The sequence below is a fragment of the Dinoponera quadriceps genome, unplaced genomic scaffold, assembly GCF_001313825.1.
Source record: "Dinoponera quadriceps isolate SergipeBrazil2010 unplaced genomic scaffold, ASM131382v1 scaffold654, whole genome shotgun sequence".
Lineage (NCBI taxonomy): Eukaryota > Metazoa > Arthropoda > Insecta > Hymenoptera > Formicidae > Dinoponera > Dinoponera quadriceps.
In genome coordinates this window covers 118,018-131,220 of record NW_014554745.1, presented here as the reverse complement: position 1 = coordinate 131,220, position 13,203 = coordinate 118,018, and the positions used below count along the sequence as shown (strand labels likewise).

The window sequence follows — 13,203 nt, the reverse complement described above, 5'->3', positions numbered from 1 at the left end:
GACGACTTTGCGTGGACATTATCGCCCCGACACACGCGACACATCCCTCGCGAACGTACGCGCGACAAAAGCCGATGTGAGAAGGAGGAACTCTTTGAGACACCAAGTTTCCCTAAAAACAAGCCACGCGACGCCCATTGCTCGGCAATGAGACTATCCGAGGAAAAATACGTCTTGCGTACTAGCTATTGCCGTGTTTTCATTCTAGTATCGCACAATGTGAGACACGCATCTGGTTGACTCATACAAAATTCTTGTTTGGATATGGACAAGCGAATGTTTCGATTGCGAGAACCAAAGTTTGGTTCCCCGAGTCAAAAGTTTGGTTCTTTGAAACGAAAAAGTTTTCTCGTTCAGAGAACCAACCCGGTTCTCACAACCGAGACATTTGTTTGTCCAAACAAGCATTATGATAAAGTCAGCTAAATAGGTTTCTCAGTGCAAGGGTAGATCCGGCATTCGTAAATTTTGACTCACATAGGGTTTCGTGGAACAACTTCCACATATGTAAGTGCCTGTATTCGTTCAATTAAAAAAAAAATGTCCTTTTCTTGCGCGGTAACGCGGTAAAGTCAACCGTAATTTCTCGCTTGCCAACCGCGGGGGTTGCTCGCGATAATTCATCGGGTACGGCGAAAAATACCGCGATGGTATCCTCAAAGCGCTCGCGACGATTTTTCGCGGCGGATCCTTTCGGCTCCCGAACCTCTGTATCTTGACCTTTCGCCGACGAAAAATTTCGCGAAACAATGCCGCCGTTCGCGCAAGAACAATGCGCACGCCTAGGTCGCGATATAAGAGCTGACCTCCGATATAAGACCCGGTCGCGTCGCTTGAATTCCTGCCGAGTAAAGGTGCCGGGCGAGCGCCGCAGGCACGCGAATAATGCAGATAAAGGGGAAATTTAGCGAGCCGGTATATACCGTACAGCGTCGCCTGATCCCCTTGGCAGCATCTCTCTTTCTCTCCGGAGGCATGACGATCTTCGGGAGATACGCTGCTGCCGCGCGAATCGACGGGATATATGCTCGCTTGGGGGCCACCGACGCGAAATTCCCCGGATCCGGGAGGAAAAAAAGAAACAGAGGGAAAAAGAAATAACTCATCGGAGGGAGCATCCGTTTCTTTGCGAACTCGTCCGCGGGACGTTAACTGCGAAACTTAACAGTGCCGTAAATCGCGCCCTGCCAACTTGGAAACGGTTTTCAGTGTCTTTAATGGGATAGTAATGATCGCGCGGCAATTTGAGATTTCGTGCCGACGATTATATCACGGGGGAGATGTAAATCTGTCCGAATTCTGAATGCGAATTCTGAGGCGCGTTCTCTGTGTCGTAAACCGAGAGGGAGAGTTAGGCTCGGTCGCCGGAGACAAGCGGTAGTCGGGTAATAAAGCCGCGACGATGCCAATCTGCGCGCGGTTAATCATCGCGGGCAACGTTCCGCGCGTGGCGAAGCGAGGCTCATGCACGCGTATGTTCGTGTGCCCTGGCCGCGCTCGATCGTAGACGCGATTTAAAAGCCCGGGTGTAATCCGAGCGGCGCGGACGACGTTCCTCGCATCCGGCGTGAAAAACCCGAAGGAGGCGGGATGTATCCTTGTCTTTGGCGAAACGCGCCACCGCGAAGGCCGTCCCGCTCATTCGCAAGGTCGGTTATTCATCCGCGCACGTTGCACAAGGATTTCGTTAAATGCGCTTTGTATTCCCCGCCAGTCATCCTCTATCGTAACGTCGGCAGAAATACCAGAATGAATGAACGAGCGACGATTTCGTCGCACGGATCCCACCACCAGTTCCGCATCTTCCTTCTCCATCATTTTTCAGCTACCAGAAGAATGAGTTTGTAAGAACGATCGAGAAGCGTTGTCTCTGGGATTCAAATTCCTCCTGCGCGACTTACCGTCTAAGAATTATGTCGGTTCGAAGATATCGTTCTTACTATTCAATACCTTTCCCCTCCAATTCGCGAAAATAATTCTTGAATACGAACAAAAATATAATATTTTTAGTGAAACTATATATATATATATATATATAGGATTTCTTCATGTAAGAGCAAGCTTTATCTTCACATAAGATTATATATTCTTGTTTATATTAGAGAAGATAAGTAATGAATTGAATTTTTTCCCCTCTGGAATGAGAATGAACGGAGAGCTTGTCGACAGGTCGCGCGTAAACGCGGCGAAAAGTAACTCGCGCGAGGAAAGACTCTTAGTCATCAGATCACGAGTTACATCATTGCGTGATTAAGAAAGAACATTTCACACACTCTCTCCCATTTTGCTACAGATCTTCCGCGCATTTCGTAAGATTCACCGCGTATTACGCGTGAGTGACCTTCGATGGATTCCTTCGGTGTTTTCTCCTCGAAAATTTCCTTCGAGCGTCATCTCCTTTCTCCCCAAGTCCTCCCTTATCTCGCGGCATTAAGCATCCTCGTGTAATTAAACTTTAAGTTACGATTCAATTATAATCTCTAAAACCTGTACGCGAGCGACACTTAAGAGAAGTACCGATGCTCATGCGGCCGTTAAGGGCACGTGGGCGGTATTTTCAGAAAGTGGAGGTTTTATAGAGCGTCGGCCGGACGACTTGCGACGGTTTAACTCGCGGCCTTCGGTTTGCGGTAACGAGCGCTACGCGGCTAATTAACGTGCTTTAATACGCAGTTCTTTTTGCGCGCTCGTAAAACCACGAGCGAAATATCCAAATCCGGGACGCGGGTGTAATGTACAGCTCGCATTAATATTTATGAATTGTTCCGCGTATTAATTATTGCATCGCCTCCGAAGTCCAGACCTGCTGGACGAACTCGAGCACGTATTGCGTACGTGCGTACTGCACGTACGCACGCACACATTGCGAACACAGCGCGAACGCAGTCGAGTTCTTCCAACCCTTTGCCCCTGAAAGGCCGTCTCTTCTCGATCTTGTGTACAAGCAGAAGTATAATTCGACAGATCTGAGGGAAGATTAAATTATCGATATTATTAATGAGGGGAGGGAAAGTTCAAACGTTGAGGGTCTTTAATATTACCTTGGCGGTGCTTCGTATAATGTGAACTGCCAATGTGGATATTCAAATGTTTTATATCGCTTATTATGTTCCATTATTTTTTCTGTACAGTTTCTATACAATATTATAATATTTACTTCAGAATGACATATTTCTCAGAGAGAATTTATGCGGGACCGGCGCTATAATGTTCAAAATTTGCCGCTGCTACACCCTTTTCATGCGTTTTTCACTGTCCAGCAACAACTTCGATCACGTGATCTATTTTGACGTTAAAAACGAGCGTCGACCGTCACCATGAAATGACACTTTCAAGCGTTATTACGACTTTTGACAGCGCGGGAATTGTCCTTTGTCGGAAATTGCGTTACATTAATTTTTTACTGTAGACCCGAACTTAATTATACGCGTAACAAAATCTGAAGCGATAGACATTGGAGAAGCCGTTTAAAAGAAACGGCGACTCCGAGTTCCCTGCTTGAGAAAAGATTCGATTTCAAATTCTCAAGTAAAAAAGTCTAGTAAAAAAAAAAAGAAGGAACACTCGTGCTCTCTAGCATGGTTGCATCGAATATGTACACTAATAAGACGGCTAGATCGGAATCACGCCCATGTGTCAAAATTTCAGCGGACACCCGTCGCGGCCCACGGAGCCCCCGACACGTCTCCTTTGTTTCTACCTGAGCGGGGCACCGCTGTCATCATCCGGATCGGAAGTATACGGGATGAATCGTGAACGTCGAGGGGCGTGTAATACCGCGCGGGGGGCTCGAGGATCGCGTGTTAGAGAGAGGGTAGAGCGGGCCCCTCGTGAAGGAAGGAGGAGGGGGCTCGCGGATAGAGGCGATCGGCTCTCTCGGATCAGCTGTGAGAGCGGCGTGGCGCCGTGTGCCGCGGCTCTGACCCGCTGTCAGTTGCCCGAGCCCTGTGCTACGGTTAGGACCGCATAATCGTCACCTTTTAACGACGCGTACGCGCCTCGGCTAGCCACGGGTCGGCAGCGCACGCTCTCTCGTCCGGTTCCCTCGTAGCGAGCCAGACGGCGAGCGCGCGCGGTAATCGGGACGAAGAGATCGGCATACGCGCGCGAGAGAGGCGAAAGGCCACCACCAGCAACGTGGGGAGCAGAGCGAGCGAGCACGATTGACCGTAATCCGACCTACGATCGGACCTCCACCCGCAAGAGAGATAGTGTCGTTGAGTCGCCAGACGTGGCCGTCGATTGAGCTACCCAGAGCTTCACGAGCGAGCGTGCCTCTCTTCTCGGTCGGTCCAGGTCGCGAGGGAAAGACAGCTCGAGTCGCGTGGTGGGTGTTTTGAAATTTCTTCGGTTGTGGTGGGCAAGTGAGCAAGCCGGCGGGGGGGTGGGGGGAGGAAGGGGGGAGACCCGCTCGGCGAAGCTGGGAAGCTGCGAGAGCGGACGATCCAGGATGCTCCGGTAGAGGAGCGAGGACAGCCCCAGCTGGTTCGAATGCGAGAAATGGCGTGCGGCATATCGGTCGACGTGACCGCCACGAGCACGGTGCTTCTCCTGCTGGTAAGCCCCCGTGTACCTAGTTTACGAGCGATCGAACCGAGAACTCGATAGCACTCCCTCGGCCACGCTCACGACGAGGCGTAGTCGGTGGACAATGGGCCCGTTGCTGGACCGGGGTCTCCTCTCGCCGTTTGTTATACTAACAGACTATTGCTACTTAAGAATCTCCGGTCTCACGAGTCCTGTTATAAGTCCGTGTTATAAGTCACCCCCTTGACGAGGAATAACTAAATAATATCAATAGAAATAATATCAAATGTTGGGAAAGTTATAAAAGTGTTGGTTTTATTTGCTTATATTTAGACTGCGTACTCAGCATTGTATAAAAAGAAAGAAAAGACACGAATCTTCGTGAAGCAAAATAATGCTGCAAAATTGACTTGTGTGTGGATGTTGGGCAAAGTCAATCATCGTGCGATTTGGACAACGAATTTTCTCAAAAGCTCCGGAATATTTAAAGCACGCGTGCCGCCAAAATGAGGCAAATAAGCAAAAAACAAGCAATACTTTCGTTCATCGCGAAATTATGAAAACAGTTTCCTATGTAACATTATATTATGAAGTTGGTGCAGTAGTTCGTTACATTTATTAACCAGAATGTAATTATAATAATATTAATAGTAATATTAATAATAAATAAATAATATCAATAATTCTTATTAAAATAATAATATTAATAATCCTCTATAACGTTTCTTTTTTGTATACAACCAATAAATTCCGCCTCAAGGTATCGCACAGTCGAATCTCGTGCCGCACATAACGAACATTTTTGCTTGGAAAAAGTTCCAAGTAAGGGAACACACAATGTGTATGTAGAGAATCATGAAAATATCGATGATTTTACACGCTACAAGTTCCGTAATGCTACGTCGGCGAACGTCGGCGCGCGCATTGTCCGAGCTCCCGCGAGATCGACGTGTGCACCTTCGCATGCGAGGTGACATTCACACACGGCGCGTGTACGCGTCGACGTGTGCACGCGTCAAGCTTAGAGTCAAGGATGCCGTCGTTATCTAGCCCGTGCTCGCTATACTTACATCGGGTATTCCCGATCCGTAGATGCACGTACGTGTACAACCCACGTCGTCGTCACGGGCGAGCGAGAGCCACCTTCGTTATGCAAGCGCGGAACATTAACTTATCGCGGTTCCTGCGGGTGCACGCGTCGCTTTTTCTTACGCAATGCGCAAGATGAGCCCAGCGCGAAAATTTCGCGCGGTTTATAGGCGAGTTACGCCGCGTGTGGAATTTACATAAATTCGCGCGGACGTCGCGAACTTAATCGACGTAACCTGATAGCGGGCACGTCCGAATGTTGATCAGATTAACGTCCCGAATAAAGAAATTGTTCGGGAACAGGGAGTAATGTGTGGTACTGAAAGTACTGAAAAAAAAACCGTTGAAGCAACATAATAATACTTGATCTAAGTAAAATATTCCAAACATTATAATGATTGTCACAAGCAATAAATTGATAAACATATTACTTGATTTGAGAGGTTGAAAAACAAGTAATTACTTTTACTTGATTCTAGCACTTTTTCTCTGTGTAGTATGCAACTCGGTGAATAATTTTTAAGAGTACAAGAAGACGTGACATTTTACCGAGGAGCAATGTTATAAATGAAACGTCAGCTTAGACAAATATGTTTATAAAAATACCGGCAAGTGATATACGGAGAATGATATTTATGGACATTAGACCCGGATGTGTCTCGATACAGTTTACTTTTTGATCGGAAAGATATCGACGGGGCCAGCGTAGGACGAGTGCTCTAGGAGGGTCGGTATCAAGATATTCGAATTGCATGTGGGCAGCGGGCCGAATGAACAAACGTGTACACGTGTCGCGCGACTGCGGCGTTAATTTTCCCGGTGCGACGGTATATAATCACGGTATATAATCACGCGAGCCGAACGTAATTAGCGCGACGCCACCGGTATTTCTCAAGGCTAATTTTAAAGGAACTACGGGAGAGGTACATTAATTACCGGATTAAACTCTCCGGGCGGCATTAATCGCGTGACCGGCTTCTCTTCGAGGAGCCACCTGAAGGCGACATAATTAATAATTAATATCCGCCCGGTGGATATTATGTACGAGGTGACCAAATTGATTCGACCGCTCGTAAATGATATGCTCTCGCTTTTTGAGACTGAACGGGGGGAAAAAACCGTGAATTTAGACGACTGTATCGACCTTCTTGATGCGTTCCTTCTTGAGATAATTTAGCTCCCCGATAATTTGCAAGTATCTTTAGTTTAATTGAAAAGACGCGCGTTCAATTAAAATTTAATCAATAATTGGCACTCACAACTGACCGTAATGCGATTTATTAACATATTAGCTGCGAAGCACTCTTAACTGATCGGTCGAGAGTACTTAAATCTTTCTTCTCGCGCGCACCGCCTCCTCGCCTTATTTTTTCATCGAGATAAATAAAAGTCTAACCGTGAATTATTACGCGGTAGTATTATCTATAGAGTGTACACTGCCGTGCTCTCTCGAGGCGAGAGATATCTCGCGCAAATGCATTTAATTATCGGCGTATTCTGGCAGTGCTCGACGATTTAATTAATTAAAAGTCGCGAAACCGCGCGCGCGCGACAATTATGTGACCGCCGATCGTAGTGATCCGGTTCTCAGCCGACTGGTTTGTTCGCGCGGACTTCCTACACAGAGAAAGATGTTTCTTCGGATTTAGCATACGTATTTCTTTGATTTGGATTTATTTAGTATCGACAATTTAATATCAATATCATTTATAATATCAAATATCATTTTGTTTGAATGCAAATATTGTTTTTACTAGAGTAAACGATGTTGTTTGATACAAAAAACAGTATTTTTAGAGAAAATATAATATTTGGTTTTTAATATAAAAAAATTTATCTCATTAAGTTAAAAATATTGTTCTGTTGAAATAAAAAAGTTCTTCAATATTTTTGTAATATAATGTTACTTCTTCCAAATAATTTATTGCTTGTGACAACCATTATGATGTTCGGATGAAAAATAAAAAGAATATGTTATTTGACGTAAAGATATTTATTGTTTGAGGAGCCAAAAATCATGTTTATTGAATCAAACTTCCTTTGTTTGCTCCATTCCAAAAGACAGATTCGTTTCAATTAAAGAAATTTTATTAAATCCGAAGAAACCCTTATTTCCGTGTACGAAACGCCTTCACGAAGCGAGATTTCGCGTTGCGCCGGACGCGCGTGTAATCGCGATTCGCTGTGATATTTTTCGGCCGCCGTTGAAAAATCGCGCACGATAAAGCGGGATTTATCGGTGCATAAAGTACAATTCGCTCGCCGATGAAACGGGAGCAGCTGAATTGGGAGCGCGCGCGAATTATGGGCTCGTACAATTACAAGCTGAATAAATAATTAATTCGTTAAGATCTGCAACACGAGCCGCATTACTCTGCATCCTGTAATTGGACGTTATGTAACGCAAGTGGCGTAAGGTATGGGATTTATTTCTAGAATGTGGAAACTGTCATCAATCGAGATGCCATTTGGAAAAAAATTAAATACTTTTGGGGGAGAAGCGTGAAAATCTTTATAATAAAACGTCGCTTTCGAAATAATTCGTGGGTACTTTAGTAGAATTTTAATCCGTTGTGCAAAAACGAGAAGACGTTGCGGAATGAGGTTAAAAGCGACACATTCGGATTCATTTTACATCAAGTCCATGTTCGCAAGCTGAAGAGTTGTTTCGTTCCAATGCATAGACACTATCTCGGCTACGCGCAGCACATGCGCAGATTTTTCACACCTCACTGCGTCCCACACGCATCAACATCGTGTGCGGTAGTGCTGTGTAGGCGGGTGCGTCTAAAAATTTCAAGTTTAAGGTGCAGTAATTTATCTACAAACGCACGAAAAGTTAACCATGCTCTCGCGCACTCATAAGAAAATCACACGAGCGAGGTCGATGGCATCCAGCTTTATCCTTAGAACGAAGAAAGGTTCTCCGATCATCATAGTCATCTCACCTAATACCGCGCTTATATATGTAATTCTCGCGCAATGTAAATAAATACGCCCCTCTGTGATGCTACGTCGAGTGAGAGAAAGATGGGCGGTCGATGTACAACAAGGAAAACATTATCATAGAATCCTGTTACGACGCGGGTGTATTTATCTATATTTCTTCGAGTGAAATCACTCTCTCAAAACGAATGAAAATTCACTCAAAGCTGTAGGAAAAATATCTCCACTCGGAATTGTGAGAGTGAATGCTTCACTCAGGTTTCAAGTGAATTCAAGTGAAACCGCATACAAGTGAATGTCTCGAGATTTGTTCCTGTGTGACGGTAGAATACATCAGATTCTTTCTTCAATCGAGTGAATATTCTCGAGTGAATATTCCCATTCAGAGTGGAGAATTCACTTTTGGTCTATTCTTTTTAACCGGACTGGCTGTACTAGTTCAAGAAATTTACGCACCTGAAGCGTGAGAATCTTGTATGTTCGCTTCAATGTATATGTAAATTTCTTGAATTAGTGCAGCTAGTTCGGCTAAAAAGAACAGACCACTTGTATTAGTGAGAAATCATTCGGGTTTGAATGACTTCTGGCTATCATTCTACTTTCCGAGTGAAACTCCGTTCCAAGAAATCTAGAAAATGCATTTGTCGAGAGCATCCTGTGCAGTAATCGCCGTCTAAAAGGATATTTATAAGAATAATCTATAATACAAGGATAACATAATACTTAATGAACAATATCGCTTCGGGCGAACTGCTTTGCGCCATGGCCAAATTATTACATTATAAATTTAACCTTCTATGTAACTTTCTCCTCCGCTCGCAAGCCTCTCTCACCTAGCAACTTCGGCGTTTTTCCCTCCGATAATGGCAGATACGAGAATGTGTACAGGTTAATGTTATGAAACCATGTCGTGTTCCACCCTCTGCATATTCCTTGCGAATTAAGACATACCCGTCGAACAGGTAGCGACCCGCGTGAAACTTAGCGACGACACCTCGCGGTATACCCGACTCGTTTCTCTTAAGTCGGCCGGGCAAACCGAAGTGGCCTCCTTTAATTAACGCTCCAGCGCTTCGTTACAAAGGCCTGAGCTAATTGAATAATAACCGGTTTAAAAATCGACGCCGTTTGCGGAGCGCGCGAGTTAACCGGAAGCTATGGAAATTGGCGCGGCGTCGTGCGGCTCGCTTAATTAAGCACGTGCACCGGTCTCAGCGACGCGGAATGAGGAGAATATCTGTAACATTAACGAGCCGGGATCGCATGGCGGCCGATCGGCGATTCCGATGAATCATAAATAACTCGTCGTGTCCATCCTTTACACCGTCTTTCCCCGCGACAGCAATGCAAATTCAAGTAAATGTAATTTTACGCACTCATGTGTGTAAAATCATGTAGCTTTTGTTTTAAGATGTATTTTACATGTCAATTTGAATGAAAAAAAGATTTTATTATCACATTGTTTTCGTTTTTCGTGAAATCATAGCAATTGATGTAATTTACTAATTAAAGCAAACCTTTTTGCATAAAGTTGCATACAAATATATTTGAGTATTGCATATTGATTCCTTTCATAATTTTTGCTAGTTTATTCTGTTAGATAAATTCCGGACTGATAAAAATCCGAATTTACTATAGTTTTCTCCACTCATTGGAATTTTTAATCCAACTTACACTGAAAAAAAATGTAAAAATTCACTTGTAGGAAATGTAAATAAAGTTTATTTCTGTAAAATAAACTTTATATTTCCCACAAATAAATTTGTAAATATTTTCTCTTAGTGTAATCCCGCGATAGTAGTCAGTAACGTCCAGCGAGCCGTGTAAAAATGACTGATGGGGGGATTGCTTTTCCACATTCAGATCTCAAGATTAATAATGGCCGCCATCGGCGATTATTAGTACCGTGATATTTTCTCGAAGGCGAATGCACAACGTCGCATGTGAGCGTGTGTGTATGTGTGTGCGTTTCAGGCCGTGTTTCTGAGGAGAAGCGCGCGTTTTTCAGACGCAACATAGTTGCCGCCATCGTCGTCGCACGTTCCCCAACGCGTGGTGTGATGTGCTCGCATGCAATATAAATTACAGCGCCGCTGTTACGCGATAAATCCTCTGCGCGCGCGTGCTACGTTATTATATCGTGAAAGTCACGGAAAGAAGCGGGCATGTAAATTCGACGTTTAAACGCCGATTTACCGTCCGAACACGGCGGCGCCGTACGTCTGAAAAATTGTCCGGCCGGGCGCTACCCGGCACGCCCCGCACAAGCGACTTTCCGGCGGGGGGTAAGCAGAAACGCACTTCTAACAGAGGGCGGAGAATTTACGATTTCGCGTAACGGACGGCCGCTTTCCACGTGTACGTCGCGACACGTGACCTTCGTACGCAGGTCACCGCGACCTAAGGTTACGGCCGAGTGGAGTGACACTAGGCTGTCGGCTGATCGGTGCATTCTCGCGAAATTTATGTTGCCCCCTCCCCCCCCTCGCGTTGTTTACGCCGCGGTCTGTTGTAAATTATCGATCGCCCGTACCTTCCCCCTCCTCCTTCTCCGTCTCCTCCGTCTCTCCGTCTCCTTCTTTCTTTCGTAATTAAGCAGCTTGCAGTGCACGCTGCTATAGAAAAAAAAGTGCTGAAGTCAAGCAAATAAATAATTATCGCAACTCCTTGGAAAAATTTTGGATTAAGTAGTATCTACACTTCAGAGTAAAATATTTTTCAAGTAAATTATCTAAGTAAAATGTGTACTTGGTTCAAGTGAAATTTACTTGATCTAATTGAAAAGTTACCAAAGGACATTGGAATAATTAATTACTTGAATCTGTGTAGGATATTTGATTTGGAAACTTATTAACAAAATCATCTAACACAGTAAAGAACGATAAAAGCCAATTGCTGATTTAGGTTGTATTTACAAAATGAGCATGCAAATACAATATTATAATGCGAATGACAGAAGTAGAAGAGAAGCACCAAAACTGAGACAGGCGTGGAAAGTCGGTTGTTTCTCGGTTATAAAGTATCAAACTCTGTCGAACGGTACATGATCTTCGTCTATTACGTGCGGTAGATGGAGCTGAGGTTTCTATTTATTAGCGCGTTTGGGGTCTACATTCTCAATACGTCATTTCACCAACTTCTTAAAAAGTAATTTATTTACAAGACAATATATAATAATTTTCGAAAAACTACAATGTATCTTGGTGGAGAAATGTTACCGTTTTGCATCCATACACATAAATTTTAACTTTACACCTTCAACGGGGTCTTCGAAATTAGTCCTAAAAACGAAATAATATATCGATCCTGGTGCTATACTTCTACAATATCATCGTATAAAAAGAACGTTTCGTTTATTATCAAAATTCTGAAGAGATACAATTAATAGAAACATATAATTATCTATGACATCTGTGTCTTTAATTGTTATTTCGTAAAATTGATCTCACGTGTTAATGACGAATGTTCCTCCTCACAACAAGTCTCACGTGCGATCATCTCGGTATAAAGCGTGTTTTCTCTTGTATTTTTATACGCGACGTAGCTGCGCGATTTGGGTGCAATATGAAGCGATTCAGGGAGAAGGATTTCCTCGGGACGAGGATATGACAGTTGTTGCCACTACAAGACGACCTCCGCTCCATAAAGAACGCTATCCGGGAATCGAGAGAAAGAGACTTTTTGTCGGGCGGCGTGCCGGGTCGGGAGGCGCGTGCTCATTGTTACGAGGAACTATCCGCGAAACCGGTTCGATGATATTATGAAAAATTTATTGCTCTCGCCTCTCGCGGACGTCGCCGCGTTGACGTGGAGGCGCTTCGCAACGATATATATTGCAATAATAACCGGGCGGACCCGCGCCGATTGTGAAAAAAAGAAAGAAAGAAAGAAAGAGAAAGACAGAAAGGGGGAGAGACGCACCACACCGACGGATTCCAAGCCGAGCGGAAAGCTACCGTTTCGCGATAGCGATCGCTAACGATCGGTAGAAAACCGACATAAAAACCGCGCCGGATGCTGAAACTCTCGCGAAGGAATCTAGGAGACGTCGCGGTAAAAATTTCGGTCTCGACAAAGTGCCCGAAACATTCCCGCCGTATTGCGCAGCGGCATTTTCACGCGCTCGCATGGAAATTTAAAACGTACACGGCGAAGCATGCGAAATGTCGAAATCCGCGACTTATTTCACGAGAAAAAACTGGAGCTCTCGCGAGGGATTCATTTTCTAGTGAGGAAACATGTACTTCATAGTGGAATATAGCTTGTCCTTTGAATATTTCGATTGAACATCTTACCTCCGAGCGATGTAAAAAAAAGAAAAAAGAAGAAGGGGCAATGAAAGAGAGAGACTGCTTCGTCCTTCGAAGTGCAAAAATAGAGAGAACGGAGGTCACCGAAACGGTTTAATTCAGGACTCATTCGCTTCCTTCATGGAGGACTGAACCAGCCGGTCCAACGGTCATCTTGAAGGAATGTGTTCGTTTTGTACTTCGAAAGAACGAAAGACGCAATTTTCCCATGAACCTACCTCGTCGTCCCGAGCACACACGGCAGCACCCAATGCCTAAGTCGCGTCTCAAGGATATCGGCAGCCCGATATCGCGCCGCTGCAAACTGCACACCGCGCGTTCAAATCACCGT

At 44.7% G+C, this 13,203-nt stretch overlaps 1 protein-coding gene and 1 long non-coding RNA gene across 2 annotated transcripts in view; one reads left to right on the top strand and one right to left on the bottom strand.

Moving 5' to 3' along the window:
• The window catches only part of LOC106741252, a 55,981-nt gene that overhangs the window by 16,661 nt on the left and 26,117 nt on the right, over positions 1-13,203 (bottom strand). The window lies entirely within an intron of this gene.
• The window catches only part of LOC106741251, a 57,411-nt gene continuing 48,699 nt past the window's right edge, over positions 4,492-13,203 (top strand). The window contains exon 1 of the mRNA XM_014613036.1: positions 4,492-4,557. Within this exon, the coding sequence (XP_014468522.1) occupies positions 4,492-4,557 (66 nt within the window). The remainder of the gene's footprint in view (positions 4,558-13,203) is intronic.